Below are 20,501 nucleotides of genomic sequence, written 5' to 3'. Positions count from 1 at the left end.
ATGAATGACTGAAATTAGCTTGCTAAATTTGAAAACAATATCTTTCTTTATATCTTTTTATCTTTTCTTTGTTGTGAAGCTGCTGCACCTCCAAATGTTTACGCTGATTAAAGGAGTGCTCTGATGTTTTGAAGGCCCTACAGTGAGAAAACTCGTCGAAGAATCTCTATATGACAGGAGAGTTCCGCTGTTGTTATTTTAAGGACAACTGGGATAGACAGCTGGGATAGGCTCCAGCACCCCCCATGACCCTCATGAGGGAAAAAGCTGTAGAAAATGAATGAATGCCCTGCACTTGCACTACGAGCAAGGCATGCAAAGGTCAGTGGTGAACACTCCTTCAGGGCGTATTTGTCCTGCCCTTCACATGGAAGAGCATTCAAGCCTAATGAGCGAGCCATGGAGTCATGTGACCTCCTCTCCCTCCACAACACGCTCACCTCCTGAACTTATCAGCTCTCATATCTTATCAGCACCGGATGAAGTCATTTAGAACCTGAAGACACCCAAAAACTCCAGCACCTCATTGCGTGTGGAGGGGCGCGGGGGGTGTTGGGGTATTAGAACAATACAAGACACAAGAGTGCAATGTTGTGAAGCTGAATTAGCGACAACTTGCCGTAAATCAGGCTTTTAACTAATATTTTTATCTTTTTAGTCCTGTTTTATGCTCTTAGTCTTCAGCTTTTAACTCCAGTGTTTCCTCAGGGGGGTCCTCCACACTGGGGGCTGTGTTGGGTCTGCTGAGGGGGTCCCTTCGACCCGGCCGGCTGGGGGTTCCTCCCTTTAATGTGGGGGTCTGTCGGAGTCGGGGAGCCCGGGTGCTGGTCCTCCGATGGCACGGCCTGCAGCTCCTCCCAGTGTGGACGGCCCCAAAGGTGGCGTTTCCTTGTTCCTCAGCGCCATGCCATGTCTCCCTACTGTGTGTGATTGTGTGTGTGTGTGTGTGGGTCTAGTATGGAGGGTGGGAAGGAGGGGCTTTCTTTTGTTTCTTTGTTTTTTCCTTTTAATTGTGGAAATTGTTTTGATTGTTTGTGTTGCATGTCTTTGCAGGAAAAGTGCTATACAAATAAAGTTGATTTGATTTGATTAAATACAACACTGACACCCTCCCTGCTGCTGCACACAACAGCTGCCCGTGTCAGTCCAGGTCAGAGATCCCCGTGATCCGCCACACCCAAGCACCCGGTGCGGTAACCCACGCTGCCCGGCTCCCGTTTCCCCCACAGTGAAACACGACACCCTGTAGGTCGCACACCACCTCCATAAGCCCAACATGCTAACAATGCTAACAAACCCCATGAGTGGCCAAAACATCCTCAACTGTGGATCACCCACATCATCACACTGTCATGCTTTAACAAGATGAGCGTGATTGAACACTTGGCCTCCTCCCAAGAAGCTATGAATGAACCAAAACCAGGAACCGGGACAGGTTCTTCTTGACAGGCTGGTGCGTCACTCTGAATACGCAAGCTTTGCTTCCCATGAACTCCCAGACACACAAAAAGATAGAAAGGACATCCATGTAACGTTTTCACGGAAGTCTGACACACACACACACACACACACACACACACAGAAGATATTCAACAGCACTAAAAGCCTCCCTGGTTTCTCTTGAGTAATACGATGTTATGCAATGAAGTTCAGTTAGCGAGTGGGCCTGCGGCTGCAAGCTGGCGTCCAACTCAGACCCGGCCCCGCATAGCTACAGAGCTGATGGATGGATGGATGGATGAGCGTTGATACCGCCAATTTAATGTGCCGGCCGTCGTTAAACGGAGAAAAGGGCTGCCGTGACCTTTAAAAAGAGTGCTTGTATCACAGAGGGTTCACGCACCTCTGCAAAGGTCACATTTAAGCACTTTTCACATGCTCTTAAATCACATTTGGGTGCAGTTATTATTATTACTACTACACAAAAATGCGCATACTGTCATTTCAGGGTGACATACTTGCATAAACAAACCCGGACCTGCCAACCTTGAGGAAATTTGATGCTATTCCTCGGGCTAGAAGAGCTACGGCATTTTTAAAGCACAAGCTCTCACTAAAGCTTAAAGGCAACTCTGGGGGGACCAGCAGAATAGTCTAAAACTTAGGGGTGTCACAAGATGACACGATATAGGGAATTGGACCGAGGAGACCAGAGGAGATTTCAACATTACTTTCAAAGGGGACCTATTAGGCTAATTTTTCAGCCCTTTGTATTGAGTTGTGGACTCCTATAGAGCAGCTACACACAATAACATGTCCAGAAAACCTTGTAGATCTTCCAGAATCTGCACCTATTCCAGCTGTATTTCCTTGGATTTGTGCTCCCTGCCAAAACATTCATTCATTCATTTTCTACCGCTTTTCCTCACGAGGGTCGCGGGGGGTGCTGGAGCCTATCCCAGCTGTCTTTGGGCGAGAGGCGGGGTACACCCTGGACTGGTCGCCAGCCAATCACAGCGCACATATAGACAAACAACCATTCACACTCACAATCATACCTAGCAACAGTTTGGCAGATATTTAAAATATTCATTCATTCGTTCATTTTCTACCGCTTTTCCTCACGAGGGTCGCAGGGGTGCTGGAGCCTATCCCAGCTGTCTTTGGGCGAGAGGCGGGGTACACCCTGGACTGGTCGCCAGCCAATCACAGGGCACATATAGACAAACAACCATTCACACTCACATTCATACCTAGCAACAGTTTGGCGGATATTTAAAATATAATATTTAAAATATCTTTCTCTTGCTCCAATAACTTCTGCCTGAGCTTGCCTCGTAAACAGAGAAGCAGAGCTTGGGGGAGGGCCATGCCCGCTCCTCAGTGACATCACAAAAGGAACAAAGGAACAGACTTAGCAAGCAGTAAGTACCAATTTATCAGTGTCCTAACTGTGTTCATTTAGCGTAAGTCATGGAGTAAAAGCGCTTGCATACTGGGAGCGGGGTTGCTAATAGCCGTTTCTCACCACAATTAGTGGCCACTTTCAGTTACCGATGCTGTGGGAAAAACCTAACTCTAAAATGCTAAAGCTACTTATCATTGATTGATTTCTTGAAGTAATCTGTTTTCTTGAGAAACGTCGGACGGTCCAGTCTCGACTTCGGGATTCGGGATCCAATACAAAGCCAACATTTAAAAAAAGATAATCGCCGTTTATTATCAACTCCTATACCGTAGCTAGCACAAACTCAAACTCCTTTTAAGTACTTGCTAGTGTGACCAAACACAGCAGAGTAGGCGTGCCTGGAGGCGGGCTCTAGGTGGAAAAAATAAAACATTAAAACAGACTGTTTTCGCAGGAACCACAAAATTCAAAGAAATACAGTTGAATAGGTGCAGATTCTGGAAGAACTAGAACGCTTTTTGTGCTGGTTATTGTGTTTACCTGCTCTATATGAGTCCACAACTCAATACAAAGGGCCGGAAAATTAGCATAATAGGCCCCCTTTAACCAATTCAAAGAAATCTAACATCAAAATGTTCTGCTCACTAAAGACAAGTTAGCTATCCATTCAAGCATTTAGTGTCATTTTGTGTAATTTCATATTTTCTGTGAAAATCTTCCCATTAAAAATGATGGGGCAATTTAAATGGCACCCACTGCTGGTGAAAAGTCACTTAAAATTCTCCATTACTGAATCACTTTGTGGCTTTGACAGTGATGGCATGGCTTGGTTAATAAAGTATGTGCTTCCCAACCCAAAGGTACCTGATTCAATTCCGCTTATGCATTCCAATCATCATAATGAATACAGTTAGATGACAGAAGAACTATTCTCTGATCACTGCGTGTGTGGTTTATTTGTTCATCAAAAGGATTAACAACTCAGTTTCTGTCTCCTTTCTTCCTCCTAAAAAGCACCGTCCACCCTGCGTTGATGAAGCGTTCAAGCGCACTGCATATTTGAGTTTTGTGTGTGCTTTCATTGATTACAGCTGCAAAATGTATAAACTTATAAAAGATCTTTGAGTGGACCCTTCAAAAAGTGTTCTGGTCATATATAGGATCTTAAGACTTGCGTTTATGCAATAGGTTCTTGAAAACAGCTAAGCAGTCCTGTGGAATAGAGGATCTTTGACTGATGTTTTTTGTGAAAAGGTCCTTAAAATAACAACAGCGGAACTCTCCTGTCATATAGAGATTCTTCCACGAGTTTTCTCGCCGTAGGGCCTTCAAAACATCAGAGCACTGTTGTGATAAAGCAACACTTTAATGAGCGTAAACATTTGGAGGTGCAGCAGCTTCACAACAATAAAGAAAAATATTGTTTTCAAATTTAGCAAGCTAATTTCATTCATTCATTCATTCATTTTCTACCGCTTTTTACTCACGAGGGTCGCGGGATTGCTGGAGTCTATCCCAGCTGTCTTCAGGCGAGAGGCGGGGTACACCCTGGACTGGTGGCCAGCCAATCACAGGGCACATATAGACAAACAACCATTCACACTCACATTCATACCGATGGACAATTTGGAGTCGCCAGTTAACCTAGCATGTTTTTGGAATGTGGGAGGAAACCGGAAAACCCGGAGAAAACCCATGCATATACGGGGAGAAAATGCAAACTCCACACAATTGAACCCTGGTCTCCTAGCTGTGAGGTCTGTGCGCTAACCACTGAACCACCATGCAGCCCCAAGCTAATTTCAGTTATGTGTCAATGTAAAAACCAACCTCCACAAAATGTGCTCCTGAAAATACACTTTCAGGGACTAGGGGAACCAAATTAGGTGATATTCTCTGAGGGGAGGCTCTTTCAAACCCCTGCACTGGGCCGTTATTGCTTTTTCACACAAACAATGAATTAAAGGTTAAAATCCAAACATTTAAAAGCACCCACAGGCAATTTCAAGCAATCAATAATGACCAGAGAATATGGTCATTGTGCAGGCATGTGCAATATTGTACATTTTATTCCTTTGGGATTCAAAGCTCATTTTCCTATTCATTACATTGCTGATAAATATTGATATATATTGTTTGTCTTTTTTTAATGAAAAATAGCAGCACCGTCTGATCTGTGTTGTGTCAGGGGGATGGTGAATAACAACAACCTCCATCCCCCCTCCTGCAGCACCTCCCTCCGGCACTGAGCGTTCAAGCTCCGGGACCACGAGGTGATGGATGTCACATTGCGATGCTTCCGAGTGAAAAAGTAGGGCAACATCCTCCCCCCCTTCCCTAAAATAACCCTTCAATATTGACCACAACCCCGAGTTTGTCACATTCTCGTTGCCGTTTTAAAGGCTGACGCAGTGCGTTGTTTTTGTCAGCGGCAAATTCACGTCAAGGTGGGTTATTCTGGTCCGGGGTGGGTTTATTCCCGGCAGAGGAAGGGGGGGAGGCAGAGTGCCCATTGGCCGGGTGCGGCGCTTTAGCACCCTCCCTTCAACCTAGCTAGCTGCTGCCATTCCCTGTACTGTAGACACGAAACACCCCAATCATGGCGTCTCATTCCCGGACTACATTTGTCTACTTACATTCTCCGTGTCCCGCTCGTTGACCGTGGGCAATGGCGTCCTTGTCGACATCTTGTACGTGAGAGAGAGAAAGCCTGGGCTAAGGCCGCTCGGCGACGGGCAGAGCAGAGCAGAGCAGCGGCGCTGGTCCGCCTCTCTTCTCTACATCCCACCCCCACTCCTCAGCACAAAGCGACCCCGGCAGGAAGTGCGCAGACGGCGGCTAGCTAGCGCAGCATTGCCCCGTTGACAGGAGACCGGAGGCCGCCAGATGTTCCGTTGGGCTCCGAAGCAGGTTGCCAAGCTAAAAGGTGGCTCAAGCGAGAAAGAGGGGGGGAGAGACCGAACGAATTAGGGAGGAGGAGGCAAGATGCGCATCTCAAAAAACCTCCCACTAGTAAGGATGGAGGACTCTCTCTCTCACTCCCTCTCACACTTAAGCGATGCTCTCTCTCCCTCGCTCCCTTTGTCTCCTCGATTTAAATCCCATGGAAGGGAGTGTTCGGCCCTGACAAACCGGTCCAAATCAAGCAAAGCACTTTACTACGTTTTAACGAATGAATGAAAGGTACAGCACAACACAGCATAATACACGCCTGTGTTTTTTTAAATGACTTTTTACCGATACTTGACGACGCTTATAAGGTTCATTTACATGCTAATTGTGTGCTAGCCGCAGGGTGAGGCCTATGCTCGTCGCTAAACAATAGTCCCAGCCAACACTGCCATCTGTCGTTGGATTTGAGTACTGCAATTACAGTCAACTGCAGTTGTAGCAACGCCCACCTGCACCTCCTTTTTTTCCCACCCTTCAATCATTATTAATAGTCTAAGTGGGCGTGGCCACGATGATGACGATAGGGTGTAATGACTGCTATAGCCACTAGGTGTCAGGCTCTACCAAGTATGTGTTCAATGTACAGTGCCGTAATCCAAGCGTGTAATTTAAAAAAATAAATTTGTAACATTTGGGAAAATTACGTGTTTTTGGTGGGTTAAATAAATATATTTATACAAATATATTGTGTCAGTGAAATAATTAATTGTGTGTTTTATCTAAAACAGAAAGGTGTCAGACAAATATCTAAGGCCTGAAAAAGTTCTTTGCACTCAAGTGGGGATAATATCTGCCATGTTTTGGAAGGTAATCCTTTCTGGGATCAGATGTGCAGAATTCCAAAAATGCCCCTTTCCATGCCAAGTTCAGTATTTGACCTCAACCTCCCCTCCACCACCCCGAGTGCTATTCCGCGCTATCTCCATCATGAAGGGTAAATATTTGGCATATTGTGACATTCATTTGGGTATCCAGGGCGGCCGCCTGCATCAAACACTCCATGTGGGTGTTTAGGGAGGGCCACACCCACCCAAACTATTGATCATATTTTTTTCATTATGACATTTGATTATATGTATAGTCCATTCATTTATTTGTAATTAATTCACAAGTTACAATAAATAATGTGAATTCAATTATATTAATTACAAATGTTATTATATCCACATTCATTTATATAAATGCATTATGTACATTTCTAAATGATATATTGCATTTTAAACATAGTAAAACATAGAAAGCATTTTTTAATTATTATAATATTGATATAATTATAACTTTTCTAATTAATATATATATATATAGTAAAAATAAATACAATTTAGTAAAAATAAATACAATTTAAAAATATATATTATATACATATTTTTATTAATCAATTAATTTATTTGGCTGCACGGTGATCGAGTGGTTAACGCGCAGACCTCACAGCTAGGAGACCCAAGTTCAATTCCACACTCGGAATTTCACATTCCAAAAACATGCTTTCAGGTTAATTGGCCACTCCAAATTGTCCATAGGTATGAATGTGAGTGTGAATGGTTGTTTGTCTATATGTGCCCTGTGATTGGCTGGCCACCAGTCCAGGGTGTACCCCGCCTCTCGCCCGAAGACAGCTGGGATAGGCTCCAGCACCCCTGCGACCCTTGTGAGGATAAGCGGTAGAAAATGAATTAATGAATGAATTTATTATATATATTATTATTATATTATATATGTATGTATTATAATCAATATAATTTCATTGTTATTTATTTTTATTAATTAGAAAAGTTATAATTTAATTTTTGAGTTATAACATTATAATAGTTATAAAGTTATTATTTATGTTTATTATATTATTATTTTTTAATATTATGTGTCGCTATATCAGAGGAGTGCTCTGATGTTTTGAAGGCCCTACAGCGAGAATATTATTATTTATTAATATTATTAAAGTTATATTATTTTATAATAAATATTATATATAATTTACAGAAATACATACATTTCTGAATTATGTTATAGTATCGGCGTAATAAAACGTGTCAAGCAACCTTTTTATGTAAATTATATACATTTTGTATACATTTCTAACTTAGATTTTAGGCATAATAAAAACACTGAGAAGCTAATGTGAGTTTGTTTTTTTTTATGGTATTTGATTGTATCAGTATTGAATCCTTACATGAAATTAATTTCTAATTCCAAAATACATCCAATTACATGAATGAAATTGTGGTTAAAATGTAATGGAATGTATTTTCTATCCATAGAGTGGAGGCGTAGGTTAAATGTATTGATATATGAACAGGCATCTTTAATTGTCCAAAAACAAGATCTTGTATCGGGCTACAAAAATCCCGGGGGGGCCGGCCCCGTGGGCTCCGATGAGAAGAAGAAAATCAAGTTGAGCTTTGCCAACAGTCCAGAGTGGCTTTCAGGTCGCATAATCATCACTTATTGTGATAACGTTACGTCACGCTGAGTCCATTGTTACTGTTGGCGCCTCTGCTGCCGACACACAAAGCAACCAGGAAGCTTGGCTACAACAATTCATACAACTTCTAATATTGCCAAATGCTTTATGGCGCTGGTGACTGACTGTACTACTTACATAATGACTTATTTTACTGTTCCATTCGCTCAATGTGATGTCAAACGGGCCAAAAGTCAGAAATTATTTACAGTTCAAACAAAATTTTTAAAGGGTTTGCTATACAAGTGTGCTTTTTCTTGGGCTTTTTGGGTGTTTTTTCTTACCAGACACTTTTTTTTTTAATTATTTTATTTGGGCAAATATATGAAACATTACAGTGCATTTCTTACATCAATCAAAATATAACTTTCTATTATTTACATTTGTATTCAGCGATCTGATGAAGCAAAAGCTTATCAATGCCTACCCCTTTTTGCAAGATATAATCATGTTCATGCCACAGTCATGTTTTCCCCTCTTATTATTATCATTGGAATATTCATTCATTCATTCATTCATTCATTTTCTATCGCTTTTGGGAGAGACAAAATAAGAAGCCAAAAAGTTACCACTTCCACACAAAATCGAGGGAGAACTCATTCATTTTCTACCGCTTATTCTCACAAGGGCCGCAGGGATTGCTGGAGCCTATCCCAGCTGTCTTCGGGCGAGAGGCGGGGTACACCCTGGACTGGTGGCCAGCCAATCACAGGGCACATATAGACAAACAACCATTCACACTCACATTCATACCTATGGACAATTTGGAGTGGCTAATTAACCTAGCATGTTTTTGGAATGTGGGAGGAAACCGGAGTACCCGGAGAAAACCCACGCATGCACGGGGAGAACATGCAAACTCCACACAGAGATGGCCGAGGGTTGGGAAAGACAAAATAAGAAGCCAAAAAGTTACCACTTCCACACAAAATCGAGGGAGAACTCATTCATTTTTTACCGCTTATCCTCACGAGGGTCGCAGGGGGTGCTGGAGCCTATCCCAGCTGTCTTCAGGCGAGAGGCGGGGTACACCCTGGACTGGTGGCCAGCCAATCACAGGGCACATATAGACAAACAACCATTCACACTCACATTCATACAATTTGGAGTAAAAATTTCCTTATTTTTAGTGGTACTAAAGACAGCTGGGATAGGCTCCAGCACCCCTGTGACCATTGTGAGGATAAGCGGTATATAATGAATGAATGAATGAATATATTCTTTCTGATCCCTCTCCATTGCACATCTTGTCAAACGAGGAGTCATTTTCATTTATTTTAGTTTTATTCAACAGTGGTGAACTTATTGTTTCTGCTAGGATGGGATTAGGAAAGTTGAAATGTTTATGTGTTTGCATGTTCCATAAATGTTGTCTTCTAATAAATGATTCTTCTCCAGCTATGTGGACGTCATCAAAGGGAGACGAAACATCAACTCATCCTGCTTCACAAAGCTGTTAGCGCCTGACAAGGGAGTCAGCCTGCACCCTGCTCGGACAAGTCAATAAAAGCTCCTGGTATGCTGAATATTTTTGCTAGACATAGATACGAGGCCGGGGAAGGAATTTGATCCGGCGACGAGCCAGCTAGCAAGCCAGCTAGTCAGCCTCCAGCTCATTCATTACCCACAAGCCCCTGCAACATCAAAACCCTAATGGGATTAATGGGAATAAACTGCATGAAACAAATAGCAAGTTAGTCTCTAATGGCATAATTGCAATGTAGCATGCTGTGTTGTCCGTTTTCATAGACTCTCACTACGGCAGGAGGCGGGGCAACTGGTCAGCTGCTGCTGATTGGCTGCCTGGCGACTTAAACCAATCCGATCAGCTGCCTCCGCAAAGTAGCCCAATCGAGCCCAAAGACTCGATATCCCAGTCCTTCCACCGGGATGCAGGCCAAGCTCTGCATCATAATCTGCATCATAATATTACAAGAAATAAAGAATTATATCATTTTATTCATATATAGGTGAAATATTTTTAAAGCTAATTTCTTTCAATCATAATATTTGAAATAAAGTTGTATCAATTTTTGGAAAATTAAGATAGAGAAAAAATTATAATATTATGAGAATAAAATATATATAGTATATATTATATACCATATATATAGTATAATATAAATATTATAGGAATAAAGCCATAATTACAGGAAGAACATTTCCTGGAAAAAGAAAAAAAAAAAAACTAAACCCAGCTGTAATTTTAGTTGTTTTCTAACAAAAAAATTCTTAATTTTACAAGAATAAAATCATATTATTTAAAAAAATAATAGTAATATAATTCTAATCACATAGAGGTGAAATATTTTTTTTAATTAAATAAAAAAAATCTTAATATTTGAAATAAAGTTGTATTTTTTGGAAAAAACTTATATTATCAGAATGAAAATATTATGGAAATTAAGCCATAATTACAGGAAGAAACTTTACTGGAAAAAAGTGTAATTTTAGTTGTATTTTAACAAGAAAAAAGTCACAATTTAAAAAAAATAAAATCATAATATTATAATTAAAAAGTGATATCAGTGTACTAGTATAGAGGTGAAATATTACAGAAAGAATTCAAATTTTAATAATGCAATTTTAACATCTATCCATGGTCATTGGACGACACACAGCACAGAAAATGCTGGATGCCACTGCAATGCTGTCTCTGTGGGCGGCAGAGGGTAGGGAGCCAGAGGAGCCCAGAGAGAGGCTGATGTCATTTCAGCATCACACTGAATGAGGTGCTCAGATGCAATGGATTATGATTATTAAGACTAGGTTCCGATCAGGAACTGTGAGTCATGAAAAATAGTTGCATAATGTTGCTTTAATTATGCAATAAGATATCAACTAAAATATCTAATCGTCTAAAAACAATGTGCTGTGTTTTTTAATGTCGATACAGGAAATGGAATGTATCATTATCCCTCCTAAAATGACAGTGGAACTGAATAAATGCCAACACTAACATCTCTTCTTCTCCAATAAAATGTCAGCCTTTGACCAACGTCACGGCTGTGGAGAACGTCGGCAAACAACCAGCGTCCCTGAGAAGGATAGTCATGATGATGAAAAAAAGAGGGCCGCCCCCCCTGCCTAATCCCCCCCCCGGTGTGTTGAATCACACACTGACAGCAAAAAGACGGAGGGTAACGATGGGAAACAATGACACATCATCTTACGAGTCCCAGCACTCAATGATTGAGTAACAACTTACCATCAAACCACTCCCACAACTTACTCCTAATAGTCCAGGTGTGTGTGTGTGTGTGTGTGTGTGTGTGTTGACTCAACATGTTCTATGAGTCCAAGGCCACCATGGAACATTCTTCACTGTCACAAACTTTGATTCTACTTGTTATTATATGAACGGCTCATTTCTTTCTGCATCATTTATTATGCCCCCATCCCATTCCCCCCCTCCAGGGGGATGGCTTTCACTTTCTGGTTTCCAGTTTTGTTGACAAAAATAACGGCCCGTAACTCATTTCATCTGCTGTTTTTGATGATTTCAATTGATTTCTCAAGGTGTTCTTTGGCTGTACAGATATGATCATCTTTTTATTTTATTTCTGGACTAGAAGTCTATCGTTGTCTACTGTTGTCTACTGTTGTCTACTGTCATCTATCGTCTACCGTCTACTGTCGTCTACCGTCTACTGTCATCGATCGTGTACTGTCATCGATTGTCTACTGTCGTCGATCATCTACTGTCTACTGTCACCTATAGTCTACTCTTGTCTCCTGTCGTCTACTGTTTTCTACTGTCATCTATCATCTACTGTCGTCTACTGTTGTCTATCGTCTACTCTTGTCTACTCTTGTCTACTGTCGTCTACTGTCATCTATCGTCTACTGTCGTCTATCGTCTACTGTCATCTATCGTCTACTGTCGTCTACTGTCGTCTATCATCTACTGTCGTCTATCGTCTACTGTCATCTATCATCTACTGTTGTCTACTGTCATCTATCGTCTACTGTCGTCTATCGTCTACTGTCATCTATCGTCTACTGTTGTCTACTGTCATCTATCGTCTACTGTCGTCTATCGTCTACTGTCATCTATCGTCTACTGTTTTCTACTATCGTCTACTGTCGTCTATCGTCTACTGTCATCTACTGTCGTCTATCATCTACTGTTGTCAGTCGTCTACTGTCATCTATCGTCTACTGCCATCTATCGTCTACTGTCATCTACTGTCGTCTATCATCTACTGTCGTCTATCGTCTACTGTCATCTATCGTCTACTGTCGTCTACTGTCGTCTATCATCTACTGTCGTCTATCGTCTACTGTCATCTATCATCTACTGTTGTCTACTGTCATCTATCGTCTACTGTCATCTATCGTCTACTGTTGTCTACTGTCATCTATCGTCTACTGTCGTCTATCGTCTACTGTCGTCTATCGTCTACTGTCATCTATCGTCTACTGTTTTCTACTATCGTCTACTGTCGTCTATCGTCTACTGTCGTCTACTGTCATCTATCGTCTACTGTTTTCTACTATCGTCTACTGTCGTCTATCGTCTACTGTCGTCTATCGTCTACTGTTGTCTACTGTCATCTATCGTCTACTGTCGTCTATCGTCTACTGTCATCTATCGTCTACTGTTTTCTACTATCGTCTACTGTCGTCTATCGTTTACTGTCATCTATCGTCTACTGTTGTCTACTGTCATCTATCGTCTACTGTCATCTACTGTCGTCTATCATCTACTGTTGTCAGTCGTCTACTGTCATCTATCGTCTACTGCCATCTATCGTCTACTGTCATCTACTGTCGTCTATCATCTACTGTTGTCAGTCGTCTACTGTCATCTATCGTCTACTGTTGTCTACTGTCATCTATCGTCTACTGTCGTCTATCGTCTACTGTCGTCTATCGTCTACTGTCATCTATCGTCTACTGTTTTCTACTATCGTCTACTGTCGTCTATCGTCTACTGTCGTCTATCGTCTACTGTCATCTATCGTCTACTGTTTTCTACTATCGTCTACTGTCGTCTATCGTCTACTGTTGTCTACTGTCATCTATCGTCTACTGTCGTCTATCGTCTACTGTCATCTATCGTCTACTGTTTTCTACTATCGTCTACTGTCATCTATCGTCTACTGTTGTCTACTGTCATCTATCGTCTACTGTCATCTACTGTCGTCTATCATCTACTGTTGTCAGTCGTCTACTGTCATCTATCGTCTACTGCCATCTATCGTCTACTGTCATCTACTGTCGTCTATCATCTACTGTCGTCTATCGTCTACTGTCATCTATCGTCTACTGTCGTCTACTGTCGTCTATCATCTACTGTCGTCTATCGTCTACTGTCATCTATCATCTACTGTTGTCTACTGTCATCTATCGTCTACTGTCATCTATCGTCTACTGTCATCTATCGTCTACTGTTGTCTACTGTCATCTATCGTCTACTGTCGTCTATCGTCTACTGTCGTCTATCGTCTACTGTCATCTATCATCTACTGTTTTCTACTATCGTCTACTGTCGTCTATTGTCTACTGTCGTCTATCGTCTACTGTTGTCTACTGTCATCTATCGTCTACTGTCGTCTATCGTCTACTGTCATCTATCGTCTACTGTTTTCTACTATCGTCTACTGTCGTCTATCGTCTACTGTCATCTATCGTCTACTGTTGTCTACTGTCATCTATCGTCTACTGTCATCTACTGTCGTCTATCATCTACTGTCGTCTATCGTCTACTGTTGTCTGTCGTCTACTGTCGTCTATCATCGTGTACTGTCATCTATCGTCTACTATTGTCTACTGTTGTCAACTGTCATCTCTTGTCTACTGTTATCTATCGTCTACTGTCATCTATTGTCTACTGTCGTCTATTGTCTACTGTTGTCTATTGTCTACTGTCGTCTGTCGTCGTCTACTGTCACCTATCGTCTACTGTTGTCAACTGTCATCCCTTGTCTACTGTCGTCTATCATCTACTGTCATCTATCGTCTACTGTCGCCTACTTTTGTCTACTGTCATCTATCGTCTACTGTCACCTACTTTTGTCTACTGTCATCTATCGTCTACTGTCACCTACTTTTGTCTACTGTCATCGATCGTCTACTGTCGTCTACTCTACTGTCTATCATCTCCGGGCACAAACCACCAGTGTGAGAACACTCTCTGAAACCGAGCGTTCTGAAACTTTGGCATGGTTTAACACCAGAATACGACATTTTTGCTACATTTATAGGAGTATTTTTCCGAAACATTCTCTTTTCTAACTAAATAATGTTCCTTGATTCCGACTCTGTGGTTGGTGTTGGAAATCATATTTTATTCCACAATATAACTTTTCCCTCCTCTCTTGGGAGTATAAACATTCGATACAAGATACACATTCAAAATACATTTTAAATATAAAAAGACCAGACTGATATGTATGAACAATACATGGAAAGCGTGAATGATTGGATGAGTGCTGTTATTTGTTGGGGTGTTCTTCCTTCCTTCCTTCCTTCCTTCTCCCTCCTTAAGGCCCCATTGGCCGTGTCACACGTAAGGCCGCAGCCCTGCAGCTAGCGCCATCACGCGAGGAAAGCTGGCTGGCGATTGGTGCCGGTGTGACTCCTTTCCTGTGTTAGCCTGCTGTGTACATGAATTAACGGGCTTTTTTTCTGAAGCTTTCTGGGAAATTGTTGCTCATGGGCATGATGATGATGATGATGATGATGATGATGGCAACATAATTAGTAAAAGCTTTGTCAGGTCCCCTGATGGCTTCACTTGCAACTTTTCAATTGGAATGACATGCAGGCTCGAAAGCTGTGTGAACGCACGCAACTTTAATCAGGATCCGATTTGAAATTTGACCGCAAATATAAATTGAAGCCGTCCAAAAATTCTACTTCATATGTTGACACTGTCTAATTTAAACTGAATTAGAGATGATTTTACAAAGTTAAGACAGAAGTTGATTGTTGTCAAACCAGGTTCAATTTGGATTTCATCAAACCTGAATGTAGCCCCCTAAAAAAAACTCATATTCAATTAAGATCTGACTTTCATCGTCAATTTCAAAGTTATTTTAATACACATCACTTGATATATCGTACAACATTGTTTACACTTATCCAGAGCCAGAACATAATGAAACCAGGTTCAATCTGGACCTAATCCAGGAAGTCAATTTGAAACCAATTTCAATCTAAAACCCGACTTTGTATATTCACATTGTATAATTTAAAACCAAATTATTGGTGATTTTCCAGAGCCAGAACATAAATTGTCTTATGAAATCAGGTTCAATCTGGACCTAATCCAGGAAGGAAATTTGAAACCGATTTTGATCTCAAACCTGACTTTGTATATTCATACTGTATAATTTAAAACAAAATTATTGGTGATTTTCCAGAGCATGAATTGTCTTATAAAACCAGGTTCAATCTGGACCTAATCCGGGAAGTAAATTTGAAACCGATTTCAACCTAAAACCTGACTTTGTATATTCATACTGTATAATTTAAAACCAAATTATTGGTGATTTTCCAGAGCATAAATTGTCTTATGAAACCAGTTTCAATTTGGACCTAATCCAGGAAGTACATTTGAAACCGATTTAAATCTAAAACCTGACTTTGTATATTCACATTGTATAATTTAAAACCAAATTATTTGTGATTTTCCAGAGCCAGAACATAAATTGTTTTATGAAATCAGGTTCAATCTGGACCTAACCCAGGAAGTAAATTTTAAACCAATTTCAATCTAAAACCTGACTTTGTATATTTATACTGTATAATTTAAAATCAAATTATTGGTGATTTTCCAGAGCATAAATTGTCTTATGAAACCAGTTTCAATTTGGACCAAATCCAGGAAGTACATTTGAAACCGATTTAAATCTAAAACCTGACTTTGTATATTCACACTGTATAATTTAAAACCAAATTATTGGTGATTTTCCAGAGCCAGAACATAAATTGTTTTATGAAATCAGGTTCAATCTGGACCTAATCCAGGAAGTAAATTTGAAACCAATTTCAATCTAAAACCTGACTTTGTATATTTATACTGTATAATTTAAAATCAAATTATTGGTGATTTTCCAGAGCATGAATTGTCTTATGAAACCAGTTTCAATCTGGACCTAATCTAGGAAGTACATTTGAAACCGATTTAAATCTAAAACCTGACTTTGCATATTCACATTGTATAATTTAAAACCAAATTATTGGTGATTTTCCAGAGCCAGAACATAAATTGTCTTATGAAACCAGGTTCAATCTGGACCTAATCCAGGAGGTAAATTTGAAACCGATTTCAATTTAAAACCTGACTTTGTATATTCACACTGTATAATTTAAAACCAAATTATTGGTGATTTCCCAAAGCCAGAACATAAACTGTGGTATCAAACCAGGTTCACTTCGGATCTGATCCTGATGGCAAATTTTACAGCAATTATACACTCTAACACTGTCTCATTGAAACCACATTGAAACCTTATTATGATTTTTCTCGAGTCAGCGCATACATACATAGTTTCATCAAACCATGTTCAATCTGGATTTGATGCAGGGAGTAAATCTGAAACCTAATTAACTCAAACACGGAAAAAGTCACTTTATCACGAAGGGCAACGAATGTACTTTAATCCGATCGCAGGGGAGATCGTACTTTAGTGGCAGCCCTGGTTGAGATATCAAACCAGGTTCACACCGGATCTGATCCAGTTGTCACATCCAGCCCGGAGAACCTGACATAGCACTTTGAGACACTTCTCTTCCTGTGTGGTGTGACTGCAGGGGTCAGAAGATGCGGGTTTGAATCTCTCAAACGGCATCCACCGTGGTCGTTGTTGGGTTGGCCCGCGTATGGCGTTACGTGCCCTCAACATAGTCCATCATCATCATAATCATCATCATCATCGTTGATGAGCGTATTGCCAGCGTGGTGCTGCCGTCCTATGATAAGCGCTGTCATGTAATGTCACGGAAATGTACAGTATGCTACGCGGAAACAGACATTGGCTGCGTTACTCTTGTTGTCGCGGCTCAGAAGGCGTACGCCCCGACGATGACGGTGAGCCTCAGCACGGAGCTGGAGCGGTAATTCATGGTCAGGTGGTGCGTGATCATCTCCAAGTCCACCACGTACTCTCTGGGGCCGGACAGAGGCTTGGTGAGCACCAGCATGGCGCTCACGTTGCTGGAACGCTGTGAGGAAATAAGAGTGCTCAATGTGCGAGCCTGAGAACAGGAACACAAGGACGTTCGATTTCCGTCATGGTCTTTTAGGTCGTCACCTGCATTTTTTTAAATGTGCCACAAGCAAGTAAAAAATTAGCCGAGGCCACACTTTGGGGGACTGGGTTCAATCTGGACCTAATCCGGGAAGTAAATTTGAAACCGGTTTAAATCTAAAACCTGGCTTTGTATATTCACACTGTATAATTTAAAACCAAATTATTTTCCAAATTATTAACCAAATTATTTTCCAGAGCCAGAACATAAATTGTCTTATGAAACCAGGTTCAATCTAGACCTAATCCAGGAAGTAAATTTGAAACTGATTTAAATCTAAAACCCTACTTTGTATATTCACACTGTACAATTTAAAACCAAATTATTGATGATTTTCCATAGCCAAAACATAAACTGTTTTATGAAACCAGGTTCAATCTGGACCTAATCCGGGAAGTAAATTTAAAACTGATTTAAATCTAAAACCTGACTTTGTATATTCATACTGTATAATTTAAAACCAAATTATTGGTGATTTTCCAGAGCCAAAACATAAACTGTTTTATGAAACCAGTTTCAATCTGGACCTAATCAGGGAAGTAAATTTAAAACCGATTTAAATCCAAAACCCGACTTTGTATATTCACACTGTATAATTTAAAACCAAATTATTGGTGATTTTCCAGAGCCAGAACATAAATTGTCTTATGAAACCAGGTTCAATCTGGACCTAATCCGGGAAGTAAATTTGAAACCAATTTAAATCTAAAACCCGACTTTGTATATTCACACTGTATAATTTAAAACCAAATTATTGGTGATTTTCCAGAGCCAAAAAATATACTGTTTTATGAAACCAGTTTCAATCTGGACCTAATCCAGGAAGTAAATTTGAAACCAATTTCAATCTAAAACCCAACTTTGTATATTCACACTTTAAAACCAAATTATTTGTGATTTTCCAGAGCCAGAACATAAATTGTGGTATCAAACCAGGTTCACTCCGGATCTGATCCTGATGGCAAATTTTACAGCAATTATACACTCTAACTTTGTCTCATTGAAACCACATTGAAACCTTATCACAGATGATTTTTCTCAAGTCCAAACCATGTTCAATCTGGATTTGATGCAGGGAGTAAATCTGAAACCTAATTAACATGTTCAATATGAGGTGAAAGGAAAAGGGGAAAAATACAGTATAGTCGAGAAAGTTAGATGGTGCGTTTAAGGACTGGCGAACAAAGTGGTACGGGTTGCCACTCGCAACTCGAAAATGCAAAAACCGATGGGATACGTAACGGTATGTTATTTTAAAAATATGAATGGCCCATATTTCAAATTCAATGTAATCAACTATGTAGTCTTGTCATCTGAAAATGATTTTTACAAAGTGTCAGTGAAGCACACCTTTCAAATGCTGGAATTAGCTCCAAGAGCACACACACACGGCCATATTCGTTACTTCCATACATTTGCGCAGCCTCGTGGACTCACCCGGAGAAAGAACGCTCCCGCCTCGTTCCCAGCTTTGATCCGGAAGGTGTTGTGTGTGTTGGCGTAGATGTTGGTGGCCTGAATCTGGAAGATGTCAGCGGGCACGGGACGCTCGGCCTGGATGCTCATGTACTTGTACACGATGGACGGAGGCAGACCCTGGCACTCCGTCTGGGAGCGACAGATGCAGCGGCTGCGAACGCAAAACAAATCTCGTCACTCCGCGAAAAGAGGCAGGGGGTTGCTTTCACGTACTTTTCCGACGTTTGGGTGTAAGGGGTCTCGCAGGGGTTTCTGGGGTAGCAGCGGAAGCCTCCGTAGTAGTTCCAGCACATCTCATCGTCCTGGCAGTTGTGAGTCCCCGTCTCACATTCGTTGACGTCTAAAAACAGAATCCATGACCGTTTTTACTCTTATTTCATTCACAAATCATGTTGTAAACAAGTGTGGGGGGGGCGGTAGGGAATCCTGGAAGAGAAGTGTGTGATGCAAAGGGCATTTGAAGAGCACGGCCATGAAAATAGCGCCCATCAAAAAGCAGCCCAAACCGCAGGTCTATTCCGGGAACAGCGACGTGGATTCATGACCTCCGCCGCACAAGCGGTCGGATTCATGGCTTGGCCTGCCCCCCGTCCGGGGAAACGTAACAGCTCCCTCTTTGAGTGCGCTGCCGCCGCCCACCGACAAATCCACTTCAGACAGCCGACACGGTGTGTAAACCCGCTGAGGCGGCTTTGAGGGTGAAACCTCAGAAAGCCTCCTTTGACTGGTGTACCGTTCCCGGGGGAGGAGAAGTGTGCAGTACCTTGGCACAACCTGTTGCCCTGCAGCTGGTATCCTTCCGGGCACTCGCAGGAGTAACTTCCTGGGGTGTTGATGCACTGGTACTGGCACATGTAGCTGGAGAAGCTGCACTCGTCGATGTCTGCACAGGAAACACGTGATGAGTATAAACTTGAGGCACGTTGTCCCGGCAGTGGTACGTAACTTTACCCACCTTTGGCTAAATCCATGCTTGTATGTGTAAACCGTGCAGAAAATTTAGAAATGTTGATTGAAATCGATTAATCAATCGATTAAAATATTTTATCACAATTAATCACCTTTATGTTCTAGTTAACTCCAAATTAATCACATTTAATCGCAAATAGAAATAAGTTTTTATCTATAACAAGTAGGAGAAATGCTGCACGTCGAGTGGTTAGTGCGCAGACCTCACAGCTAGGAGACCTGAGTTCGATTCCACGCTCGGCCATCTCTGTGTGGAGTTTGCATGTTCTCCCCGTGCATGCGTGGGTTTCCTCCCACATTCCAAAAAAAACATGCTAGGTTAATTATCCACTCCAAATTGTCCATAGGTATGAATGTGAGTGTGAATGGTTGTTTGTCTATATGTGCCCTGTGATTGGCTGGCCACCAGTGTACCCCGCCTCTCGCCGAAGACAGCTGGGATAGGCTCCAGCACGCCCCACGACCTTTGTGAGGATAAGGTACAAAATGAATGAATGAATGAAAATAAATATAAAAGATATATTACTTGATTGT

The 20,501-nt window shown here is 41.2% G+C and overlaps 2 protein-coding genes across 6 annotated transcripts in view; both read right to left on the bottom strand.

Moving 5' to 3' along the window:
- Nucleotides 1-6,113, bottom strand: part of mark1 (MAP/microtubule affinity-regulating kinase 1) — a 43,644-nt gene extending 37,531 nt beyond the window's left edge. Inside the window, exon 1 of one of the 2 annotated variants that reach the window (XM_058056328.2) lies at nucleotides 5,485-6,113. In XM_058056328.2, the coding sequence (XP_057912311.1) occupies nucleotides 5,485-5,535 (51 nt within the window). In that variant the 5' untranslated portion in view covers nucleotides 5,536-6,113. The remainder of the gene's footprint in view (nucleotides 1-5,484) is intronic. The other variant, XM_058056338.2, reaches the window with a different exon arrangement.
- Nucleotides 6,114-15,363: 9,250 nt separating this feature from the next.
- efemp1 (EGF-like fibulin extracellular matrix protein 1) overlaps nucleotides 15,364-20,501 on the bottom strand; it is a 28,692-nt gene continuing 23,554 nt past the window's right edge. For all 4 annotated transcript variants that reach the window (XM_058064301.2, XM_058064298.2, XM_058064299.2 and 1 more), the window contains 4 exons: nucleotides 19,762-19,881; nucleotides 19,212-19,338; nucleotides 18,957-19,149; nucleotides 15,364-17,432 (listed from right to left, as the gene is read on the bottom strand). In XM_058064301.2, coding sequence (XP_057920284.1) covers nucleotides 17,271-17,432; nucleotides 18,957-19,149; nucleotides 19,212-19,338; nucleotides 19,762-19,881 — 602 coding nt within the window. In that variant the 3' untranslated portion in view covers nucleotides 15,364-17,270. The remainder of the gene's footprint in view (nucleotides 17,433-18,956; nucleotides 19,150-19,211; nucleotides 19,339-19,761; nucleotides 19,882-20,501) is intronic.

This window comes from Doryrhamphus excisus, linkage group LG10 (assembly GCF_037039965.1).
Source record: "Doryrhamphus excisus strain RoL-2023G ecotype Guam linkage group LG10, RoL_Dexc_Guam_v1.1, whole genome shotgun sequence".
Lineage (NCBI taxonomy): Eukaryota > Metazoa > Chordata > Actinopteri > Syngnathiformes > Syngnathidae > Doryrhamphus > Doryrhamphus excisus.
Note: the sequence above shows the minus strand (reverse complement) of the source record. Positions and strands in the feature narration are given on the sequence as shown.